Raw genomic sequence first — 12100 nt, forward strand, 5'->3', positions numbered from 1 at the left:
ATACTTTTAAAGCACGTGTTGGATCAATAAATACTGAAATCTGTCGTTGCTGTTTGTTAAAAACTGAAACCTGACAAATTATTTCACTTTCTTTCTGTTCCAGCAGAATCTAACAAACCTGCTGCCACTGTTGTCATCATGTGTTTGAGCCATCTGTGTAAATATTAAATTAAATTATTCAGAATATTTCGTTTTATTAAACTAATGATCTGTCGCTTCACTGTATACATTGTTTTATTGTTTTACGAACCTCTGATATCTGCGCAAAATGCTGAAGCGATCTTGTCCTGCTGATTTTCTCAGAGACGTTTTCCTCCTCGAGTCAAGTTCATTTTTAAAAAGTCCTTTAGACAAATAACCAGTTTAACCTTTTCTAAAAATAATACCTGAGAGTAGCTATGAAAATATTCTGATAATTTACATTTTCTTTACGGCTGCTCATAATTTTACCGTCACATTTGTTTTTATTCTCCTTTTTTTTAATTCGATGAAGTAGCAACTGTTTTTAATCACCTTCAGTCATGTGTGTGTTACTGTAGGGTCTGCCTTACAATGTGAAGCGCCGTGAGACGACTGCTGTTGTGATTTGGTGCTGTCAATGAAGTTGAATTGAAAATCTGTTTACATCTGGCTTTACTCCGATACAACTTGTTCCTTCTGTGACACCACATTGTTTTTACAACAGATACCGACGTCATTGATGAGTTTTCTCAACGCTTGTCTTCTGGGATTCTCTCACTTTATAAATAAACAACTTGACCTTTTTCATTACCTGAACAGGATTTTTTTTCACCATCATTTAAACTTTATGCGTTAAATTTCCACCATTTTTGTCAGTGTTAGTTCTGTTCCGGGTTTTAAAGTAATAGTGACGCCACACGATCAATCATTTTTATATTAAGGAGTGCGCATGCGTCAACCGGCATGCAGCCTGTTTCAGTTGCTCCCGCTTTTCTCTCCATACTTTGTCTTACTTTTAATTAAAGTACTCTGATTCAGCTGCAGAGATGTTGGCTTACGACACATTTAACAAATATCTTGGGTAACAAACCAAAAACTATCTTAATCAACAATTTCATTGGGTCTGATCCATGAAAACCAGCTTATTATGGGGTTAAAATGTGTCCAATCAATTAAATTCAATGTTATTTATGTAGCACCAAATCACAACAACAGTTGTCCTGAGATGCTTATTAAAAGAATCTTGTTTGGATTGTATTCATGGTGTAAATAGACTATCATACCATTCATCAGGGCCACAACTAACACCAGCTAATGTAAAGTCATCTGGGTGTTTTGCTTTCAGATCTCCAATAACATGTGATTTTTTCCCAGTAATATCTTGTTCTTAGAGTCTCCATTATATCCACAAACATTCAAATGAATAAAGAGACTGTTCGACATTCAAAACTGCAGAAATCCAGTTTGTTTCCTGGGAAACTGTTCAGGTGTACGGCTAAATAAAACCGTCCCTCTATCATTGATTACTCCAAAGGTTTGAGTCTTACTGGAATTAATTTTATTGTAGAAAGACTCAGAGTTCATCATTAGTTTACTTCTTCTTGAATCTGTCTCACATGAATATGACATCTCCTCTCAGCTTCACAGGGTTCCCTTTTCTCTTCACGACTCTTCATCACAACATAATCTAAAATCCCCTTTTCAGTCGTACATGGTAAAGTCGGGGCTTCTCACATATCACACACTATCTGCTGCGCTCTCACAGCAGGGATAACAATGCTCCTGGGAGTCAGGGTAAAAAGGTCAGGCCTACAAATCCTTTCCATTACTCAGACTACATGAGTTCACATGTTCATGAGTTTGATTATATTCTGATTAGGATTAACCATGATTCAGCTACAAATAAACCATCCTGATGGTAAACCAGCAGTGTCCAGTTAAAGCTACTGATCGAGACGTTATCTGTGAAAAACACCATAAGTGTTAAAGCGCAACAGTTTGTGTTTCCCTCAGTAACACGGTATGCTAACCAGCTTCCTGTGAGGCGTTCGTCCATTCACAGCTGGAACAGTTTTCCTTCTTAAGGCTTGGGAGCATAAATCTATGAGCCGTGTGGACGCTGCACTCACCAAATGAAGACGCCACAAACATCAAACTGCTAATAACTGACAAATGCTTTATTCCTCCCATATTTGTGACCTGCTTTTGTTACAGCTGTGCACATGTCAAACACAAGTGCTGACAGCACTGACATGATTTTCAGAGACCACACCTCCTACAGCACCATCACGTCGTGCCTTTAACTCATCTACTCCTGCCAGGTTTACAATGGTAAAGTATCAAAAGTGTAAAAATGTGTTGGCATCATCCACACAGAGGTGAAAACAGCATCAGCCAAGCTTTCACGGCAGCTTATAATATAGAGGTTTGACTGATCCAGGTCACTGTGCTGTTCCTGTCAAAGCCTTCAGAGCTGGCAGGATGTCGTCTAGGTGGCTCACTCCTGTAACACAGAGAGAAAAGTCAGCTCGGCCAATCCCAGCCCAGGATCGTCTTAAATCACATTACAACGAGCAGTTCACAATGAGTGCTTGGAAGGCACCCAACGCCATAATGATTCTGACTGCGAGCTGGAAACACCACAATCTGTTCATCTTCATGCTTCCTCAGTAATTATTGGATGAGAGTCCTGGATTTATTTCTACCAAGAAGTCATTTGTAAATGAAATAAATGGAGTTGGTTGAATTCACCTAGAGTCTGTAAGATTGCTGTAACCAGGGCGTGGAAAGCAGGGAAGAACTCCTCGTGCTGCTTCACCTTCATGATGATGCTGAAAAACAGCAGCAAAGATTGAAGCAGGCCTGAGCAGCTGGTAGTCAACTAATGTGTGAGAACAGCAAACCTGTCAATATCAACGTCTCCCAGCAGCTCAGGGAACCTCGCCATGCTTTCAATGGAGGACACCAGTCTGGACACGTGTTTCACAACCTCAGCAGGAGAAACAGCACCGTCTGACAAAACCACAGACAGCCCTGTTAGCATGCTGAATGATGCTGAATGACAGTAATCCACAGTGTAACATGGAAGACTCCTGATTATGGAAGCAGCATGAAAAAGAAGTCGTTAAGAAAGCTGCTGCTGTGGTCAAGGTCAGGAGGAAGATGCTTGTTAGTCATCAAGAACAAAGTCACAGCGAGTGGAGACGTGACACTAACATAACCACACAAAAACAAAGATGACGATACAGTTACACAAATATTCAGTTTTGTCAGTCTGCCCCATCTAGTGGCCAAGGCGTGCATTAGGAGTTAACCCTTTAAGACCTACCATAGAACCAAGTCTGCCACAGCTTATATTATATGTTTACATGCTGTGGAGCCATTTTTGGGAGCATTTCAAGTTGATATACATCAATACAACCATTACAGCCTAGATTTTAATAATATGTCTGCATTAAGTGCATAGTAATTACATACATTGCAAAAAAGTGCAATAAACTACAAAAAAAATTGAAAATCATTTTTGTTTTTTTAACATATATTTCTAGTTAGAGAAATTTAAGAGGCTTATCCCTCAAAACTGTAAATACAAAAAAGTTGCACAAAATAGTTTCCCACCACAGGAAATTTATTTTGAGTGTCTTCATAGTTTTATTTTTGAAATACACCAATTTTTATACACTGCAGGAAAAACGAAAATAAATATTATAATGTAAATTTGCAAAAAAGCAGCATATGCATCAAAATAAACTATTTCCAGCAGTGCAATATGAGTCCTAAGCATCCCAGAAACCACACAGAAAGTCATAAAGTCAAAGATAACTTTTAAAAACACCAGTATAGGCTCATGAGGCCCTGATGGTAAAAAACTACATTTCCGCAAAAATGACGTCACTTCCGGTTTTGGGCAGGTCATGGCGGACATGCGATAGTTCGTGCTGATGGACGTAGGAAGTGTTACGAACAGCTGATCGGATCAGCAAAGTGTGTTTCTGGAATATTATGTTTTTGTTGCTGCAAGTGCTTTTTATGCAGTTTTTGCAAAGCTATATGTGGAAGGAAACTGTGACCGAGGACAAGCTGATGGCATAAGATGTAAGTACAACTCCTCTGGTTTCATATGCAAAAAAAATTATTGCGCTAGCTCACGTGGTTGCAGAGCTACAGGGATTTAAAAATAGTTACGCAAAACAGAGCGTGCTGGACAGTGTGTGTGCCAGGAGTTTTAATTAAGCACTACTGTGCAGTACTTTGGAATATCTTGGATGTGAAGAACGAGCAGTTCACATCCACACGTTTATACAGTCAAACAATGGATCATCATGAGGACATCAGCACTAGTCCAGGTCTACTCTGCCTCCAGGAGCGAGTTTGCTTATTTTAATGACTCTTAGTTACTTTTAACTTCAGGCTTTCAATCCAAACAAAGAAAAATGTGTACAGGAGATGCTCTTGAAGCCCAGACTGTCATACTGCGTAAATAACATCTATAACTAGGCACTCTGTGTAAGTCACCTAGATCAAGGATCTCTCGAAGGTTCCTCATGGCATTGGTCGTCTCTCCCAGTTTAGTGTAGACCTCGTTCATACGGGGGTACACTCCTCTCAGAGAGGTGACGTCAAACAGCTTCTGAAAATGAGACACCATGGACTCCAGAGTGTGTCGAGTGGGGCTTCTGAGGACCTAACGAGGAAAGAAAACGCTCCAATGAGCAGGCTGCTCTGAAGTACACGCTCAGACATGTGAGCCACTGCAGTGTCGTTCACACAACAGCCTGATGGAGTAGCACAAAAAAGAGTAACTAACTTGTACCTTATCATCAGCCGAGGCGTTTTCCAGCATGGCGTCTACAAGCAGCAACATGTCTCCAACCTCCGCTGCTTTGTCAGTGTTATCACCACCATCACATGGTTGTAAGGGCATTAGTCTGACAGACAGTTGTTTTAAACTGCACTGAAGACCCTACGTACAAACGCATACACAGGAAGTTCATCTTCAAAGCAAACGTCACATCCCTAACCTGCTCGAGATAGCTTCGCAGGTTGTTGTTACCTTCAGCAGGTCAAGCTGCTCCGCCCACACTTTCAGTGTAGACAGGACATCCTGGAAGTCCGGGCTGTGCACTCTCGAAGCACCTTTATGATCAGTGACAACTGCACTAATCTCACTCAACAGCTGAAATTTCAGGAGAGAAGAAATATTTCTGTTATGTCAGGAAAGCAGTACGTGCCCGAGACTCCATCCAGTCACACTTACGTGATGATAGTAGACACACAGCCTGGCTTCCTTCGCTGGGTCACTGATGAGCTCGCTCATCTCAGCTGTGCCGTCTTGTTTTGGCGAGCTCCACAGGAAGTTGGCTCTGCGAATGAGAAATGAGATGAACTCCAGGATACAGAAATTCTACTTTAATTTCAGGAACGGGTCAAATTCACTTTGGTCATCTCACACTGTTAAAGTCTGGACAGCAAAGAACTCATGAGACTCATATTTAAACACTATTTGGAGGCTTTTTGTTTGTCAATGGGAGTTCAGTTTCTACTTAAAGTGGATTTTGTGTCTATCATGAGTCACAATGCAGCGCATGACCATTTCTAATGGAGTGTGACTGACGATAGGGCTGCTCAATTAATCAAATTTTAATCTAAATTACGATCTGGGCTTTCAACGATCATTAAAAATGACTGAGCCGATTATTAGCACCTCCCTCGTGCTTTACAGCTGCCGTGAATATTCAGAATAACACCTTTGAGCTCCCAGAGACACCAGGAGATAACAACGCAGTAACGTTTATCCTCGAAAGACCACTGCTCAATTTCATTTATGTTTTATATTGCAAACATTTGCACTGTTATCAGTATTTGCACACTATTTTATATATTTTTTTGACGATCTTTAAAGCCATTATTCAACACATTGTTATTGTTAAATAAATATCGTCAAATAATCGAGATCTCCAGTGAAAATAATCGTGATCATTTTTGCCATCGAGCAGCCCTAACTGAGGATCTAGGAGATGCTGTGGAGGAAAGCTTGGAGTTTGTAGGTATATCTTACAGGAGGGAAGCGATTGCAGCTTCTTACATAGTTACTGAAACTTGCTGAACAAACTGGGATAAACATGCATGAATGATGAGTTATTGTGACATGATCCCCAAAGCCTCAGAGGATTTTTCATGGTGACGAAAACAAAACCAGGGTTTAACTGGTAGATGGACTGGTTCTTACAGAGCACTTTTCTACTCGGAGCAACCAAAGTACACTCACACACATTCAGACTCCAACGGATGCATCGGAGAGCAAGCTGCAGCCACAGTGTGCCGGGGCCCTACAGTGGGCACGGGGGCCCTACAGTGGGCCTGGGGCCCCTACAGTGGGCCTGGGGCCCCTACAGTGGGCATGGGGCCCTACAGTGGGCATGGGGCCCCTATGGTGGGCACGGGGCCCTACGGTTGGCCTTTGCCCTACAGTGGACCTGGGGCCCCTACAGTGGGCCTGGGGCCCCTACAGTGGGCATGGGGCCCCTACAGTGGGCACGGGGCCCCTATGGTGGGCACGGGGCCCTACGGTTGGCCTCTGCCCTACAGTGGACCTGGGGTCCTACAGTGGGCCTGGGGCCCTACAGTGGGCACGGGGTCCTACAGTGGACCTGGGGCCCTACAGTGGGCCTGGGGTCCTACAGTGGGCACTGGGCCCTACAGTGGACCTGGGGTCCTACAGTGGGCCTGGGGTCCTACAGTGGGCACTGGGCCCTACAGTGGGCCTGGGCCCTACAGTAGGCCTGGGGTCCTACAGTGGGCACTGGGCCCTACAGTGGGCCTGGGGCCCTACAGTGGGCCTGGGGCCCTACAGTGGGCACGGGGCCCTACAGTGGGCACGGGGCCCTACAGTGGGCCTGGGGCCCTACAGTGGGCACGGGGCCCTACTGTGGGCACGGGGCCCTACGGTGGGCACGGGGCCCTACGGTGGGCACGGGGCCCTACTGTGGGCCTGGGCCCTACAGTGGGCACGGGGCCCTACAGTGGGCACGGGGCCCTACGGTTGGCCTTTGCCCTACAGTGGACCTGGGGCCCTACAGTGGGCACGGGGCCCTACTGTGGGCACGGGGCCCTACAGTGGGCACGGGGCCCTACCGTGGGCACGGGGCCCTACGGTGGGCACGGGGCCCTACTGTGGGCACGGGGCCCTACAGTGGGCACGGGGCCCTACGGTTGGCCTTTGCCCTACAGTGGACCTGGGGCCCTACAGTGGGCACGGGGCCCTACAGTGGGCACGGGGCCCTACGGTTGGCCTTTGCCCTACAGTGGACCTGGGGCCCTACAGTGGGCCTGGGGTCCTACAGTGGGCACTGGGCCCTACGGTGGGCACGGGGTCCTACAGTGGGCACGGGGCCCTACAGTCATTATTGAAATAATATCAACTAATTGAAGAAAAATTAGGCAAATTCGTCAACTATCAAAATAATCAGCAAAGCGGTTGCTGATAGGCTTTCCGTCTCTTCTCTGTATAATTGTGGGGTGTTTGCTTTACAACAGTAAGCACCTTGAGGCAACTGTTGTTGTGATTCATTGTTATATAAATAAATAACAACACTTCCTCCTGATACCAGGACTCACAGTGGCCCAAGGCTGCTTAAGAACAAGCTGCTCTTTACCACATAACTGACTTGGCAGATGTTTACACCCGATTCCCCTCCCAGTACAACCTACAAGGGTTTTACAGTATTCACTGCCCTTCACTGGCTCCACATTTTGTCATGTTACAGCCTTGTTTGAAACTGGATTCATAAAATAAATAAATGTAACTTTAACAAAAGTGTTCATCTTTTAGTCTGTGAAGGTTGTCAGTCATCCAGGTCATTGTAGTCTAAGGAGCTCGGAAAGAAAAGCGTCTGGATTTCTTTGAAGCTGTTTCATCTGAGAAGTTTCTTCAGTTCTAAGAGGAGGAGGTGGAGAGTCCCAGATTTTATTACACCAGTTGCTCTGAGAACTGAAGAAGCTTCTCAGATGAGACGTGAAACACCTTCAAGAAACTTAAAGAAGTGCAGAAGCTTTTCTCTCCAAGCTCCTCAGACTGCTCATCTTTTAGTTTCTACAACTTGGAGTCCACCTGTAGTAAATTCAGTTGACTGGGCACATGTTGTAAAGTAGCACACTTGTCTATATAAGATCCTATAGTTGACAGTGAATGTCAGGGCACAAGTCCTGAAGTCCAAAGAGCAGTCTGCAGACCTCAGAGGCAGGACTGTATCGAGGCACAGGGGAAAGACTACAGAACAATCCCTGCAGCACCGATGGTCCTAATGAGCACAGTGGCCTCCAGATGGCTCTGAAGCTCAGACCTGGGCTTATCGTCCAAAACGACAATAACCCTAAGCCCACAGCTGAGATAACAAAGGACTGGCTTCAGGACCAGTCTGTATATGTCCTTAAGTGGCTCAGCCAGAGCCAAGATACAAATCCAACTAGACATCTTTTGAGAGCTCTGAAACTCCTAGCAGCAGCCAGTACTAGCCCTCAGCCTCCTAACAGTTTCATCGCCTTGTTTTAAAGTTATTGCATTCACTGAATTTTCAGAAAACCTGACCCCTGACCTTGAAGTCAAGGTCACCAGGATTCAAACGAGTCTCTGATTTGTTTTTATGACATGTAACTCTGGTATCAATTTGAAAATCCTACATCGCATTGTTCTCGAGACATCGCATTGACACTGTGACGTGCACTGAGCTTGGGTCCGATTGGTCTGTTTCCTCCAGGTTCTTCTGCTGGTGCTCTGACTTAGAGGGGTAGAATGAGGCCAAATTTGAGGCAATCTGAGGTCAGATTAAGCCGCTGACTCAGTCAAACTTCCCCAAAAACTCACAGCATGTTCCCGTCTGCATGTCTCAGCACGTCTGGGGCACAGGCCTGACTTCTGAGCACGGGCCCAACAACATGTTTGACTGATGTGGACAGGCTCACTTTGACTTGGTATTCTACAAAAACCATGTTGTAGCATTATTTGACATGAGCCCTCCTCTACAGTATGGCTGACTGCCTACCCTAGACAGTCTAGAACAGACTTTGTTCAATGATCTTGTGTGTGAGGTTTTCAAATATCTTACTGTTGACCTGCAGGAGACCTCTGCTGGGAGGCTTGACGCTGCAAAGCCAATCGCTGCTCTTCTTTTTTGGTGATGAAACGGAGTTTCCTCTGAAGCTGGGTCGCCTCCTCTTTCTGTTTCGACAGCTTCTGCTCTAGAATCTCACACCGTCTCTGAAAGTACGCAGAAGGTTTTTCTTTTACACGGAAACTGCAAACCACTGACACATGAAACATAACATCAATGTTTAAATGTGTGCTCTATAAGGAAACATGCAGTCGATGAAAATAAACACTACACTCATCTTAAAGAGTTCAGGGCAGCCTGTTAAATGTTCGGGAAACAGCTCAAGGTTCAGTGTTAACTTTGGTGACATCATGTAAACTTTACACCTGGAGACATCTGCTTATATGAATTATAGTGTTTTTTCAGTGTTTTACATGCAGAGCTGTTCAGCATGATTATGACTTCCAAAAGAAATTTAATTTACTTGGTGCCGAGCTGTAAGAAGTAACTGTGGCTTCGAGTGCGTTTGTTTTGACTCTTTGTAAATGCCCTTTTGTTAACGGGAAATTTAAAGACAGTGAAATAAAAAGCTGAATGACCCACGTGTGCGTCCAGTTTTTCCTTCTGCAGCTGCTGTGTGTGGCTGTGCTGCTGGACTGCCTTGCTAAGGTAGCGGTCCTCCAGATCCTGGACTCTGGTCTTCACCTTGTCCAACAGCTCCTCCAGCTCTGTGACCCTCTGACACTGCTGAGCTGCTCGGCTCATGTGCTCCTGAACCTCCATTCTGACGACACACAAAGCAAAGCATCTCTGCACCTGCTGACTGCAGTTTGTGTAGTCCTGAAAGGCTCCTGAATACTTTATGGCAACATGACTTCAAACTTCTATGTAAAATTATTAAAACAGCATCAACAGGTTAAAATCTCAAAGGGTGAGGAAAGAAGAGCATGTAGCCAGAAGAATGTGCCAGACTCTTACTCTGGATGGCATCACCATGTCGTCTGATCAGCGGTCTCCAACCTTTTTTGCACCACGGACCGGTTTATGCCCGACAATATTTTCATGGACCGGCCTTTAAGGTGTCGCGGATAAACACAACAAATAAAACTAGTACCGGTACTGAAAAAAAAGAAGATTTATTCATAACACACGTGAAAAGACCCAGGAAAACCGAGTTAATGATAAAAACGATAACAAAATAACGCTGAAAACCGATAAAAACCCTGAAAACTATACATTTCACACCTGAGCCTCAACTCTCGCGGCCCGGTACCAAACGACTCACGGACCGGTCCGAGGCCCGGGGGTTGGGGACCGCTGGTCTAATAACACTGTGAGGAACCTTGGAGTCATTTTTGACCAGGACATGTATTAAACATGTATTCATATTAAACAAATATGTAGGACTGCTTTCTTCTACAGACCTCTCTGCATTGAATCATATCTGTTATTAACCTCTGTCTCTCTTCCACAGCATGTCTTTATCCTGTCTTCCTTCTCTCACCCCAACCAATCACAGCAGATGGCCCCGCCCCTCCCTGAGCCTGGTTCTGCTGGAGGTTTCTTCCTGTTAAAAGGGAGTTTTTCCTTCCCACTGTCGCCAAAGTGCTGCTCATAGGGGGTCATATGATTGTTGGGTTTTCTCTGCTCTAATTTGGAGTCTTTGCTTGACAATATAAAGCGTCTTGAGGAAACTTATCATTTGGCCCTATCAACATAAAACTGAACTGTTGGAGAAAAGCCAAGCACCAACAGAAACTGGCCGGCACTTGGTGAGCATACAGGCTCCATACAGACTCCATCTCAGCAGTGTGCCACCCAGTCTCACATTTCATGCCTGTACTGGTCTGTGAGGATCAAGAAATGTGTGTTCCTGATACTCATCTGATGTTGGAGAGGTTAAATGACAGCAGGACAGGTGGTCTACACAACACTGCATATACATTATTAATATCCAGCAGTAGCATTGCACATGTGTCACTGAAACAGACCCCAGCTCTCCTAGCCACGTCACAGGACAGTCTGAGGTTCAGTCCGGTAAGATGACATTCGTAACTGCAATAATGTCCTTGGGTGGGGGGCTATTTACAGTGTCCATGTTTAAACAGATAGTTACAAACATGTTTCACTGAAAACATCACTAAATAACATCCCAGCACCACTTTGAGTGTTTCTTACACGGTGCTGAACTTACTTGAGCTGGTTGTTGGACATGACAAGCTCCTGGATCAGGGCCTGCCTCCTCTCCGAGTCTGTGAGCATCACCCTCAGAGTTGTCCTCAGCTCAGCAGCCGACTTCTTGTCCAGAAGGACCAAATCTGCAAACACACAGACAGCCGAATACATTACTCATCAAATCACACTGACAAGCCAAACATTTTTGCTTAAAACTCAAAGTAGAATTTGTAAACAAGTAAACAACAAAAAGACCATTTAAATCATTCTTTTCATTTAAAGTTGCATGTAAATTAAATCTATTGACATTTAACACAGTAACTATATTGTTGAGCCACTTTAATTTTATACACTCTGTCCTTAGTCAGCCGTCTTCAATTCTGATTTTTGTTTCCATCTATAGTTGTTACAGTCTCCAGCCTGATACGATTGTTCACTTTCGACCACCGTAACACGTGACCTTTGATAAAGTCTCGTACTTTTCTTCTTACCTGCAGGACTCTTATTCTCAGCGGGATCTGCAAAAAACACCGGTTTAAAACCATGATGTTGTAAACGTTTGTTCACGTCATCCCACTCCACTTGTTCCTGCTGCAACACACACAAAGCGTCACTGACAGCCGAGTTCAACACTTTCCAGTCAACACAAATACAGCTCTACCTGAAACTGCTTGTAGCTCCACAGATAAACATATGTTTGATTTCTTGACTGTAAAGCACAAGTAGTCCTGAAGTCCATATCCACGCGTAAAAACGTCCCACTCAACGCAAACCCAGCTTTCATTAACAATGCAGCTCGTGTATCTGAGAGCGGTCGCTAAGCAGTGTATGAAAGGCGATCCAACAACCCAGCAGCCTCGGACCACCGTCATCAT

At 44.6% G+C, this 12100-nt stretch overlaps 1 protein-coding gene across 1 annotated transcript; it reads right to left on the reverse strand.

Annotated features, from left to right (window-relative positions):
* Positions 1–2099: 2099 nt before the first annotated feature.
* cep70 (centrosomal protein 70) lies at positions 2100–12100 on the reverse strand. Its single transcript, XM_085151421.1, has 12 exons — positions 11887–12100; positions 11717–11816; positions 11245–11368; positions 9654–9834; positions 9066–9217; positions 5219–5324; positions 5015–5137; positions 4775–4924; positions 4477–4645; positions 2865–2973; positions 2713–2792; positions 2100–2464 (listed from the first exon to the last, which is right to left on the reverse strand). The coding sequence occupies exons 1-12, from the start codon at positions 12007–12009 to the stop codon at positions 2403–2405; spliced, it is 1479 nt and encodes a 492-aa protein (XP_085007547.1). The 5' UTR covers positions 12010–12100; the 3' UTR covers positions 2100–2402.

This window comes from Neolamprologus multifasciatus, chromosome 23 (assembly GCF_963576455.1).
Source record: "Neolamprologus multifasciatus chromosome 23, fNeoMul1.2, whole genome shotgun sequence".
In the NCBI taxonomy this organism is placed as follows: Eukaryota; Metazoa; Chordata; class Actinopteri; order Cichliformes; family Cichlidae; genus Neolamprologus; species Neolamprologus multifasciatus.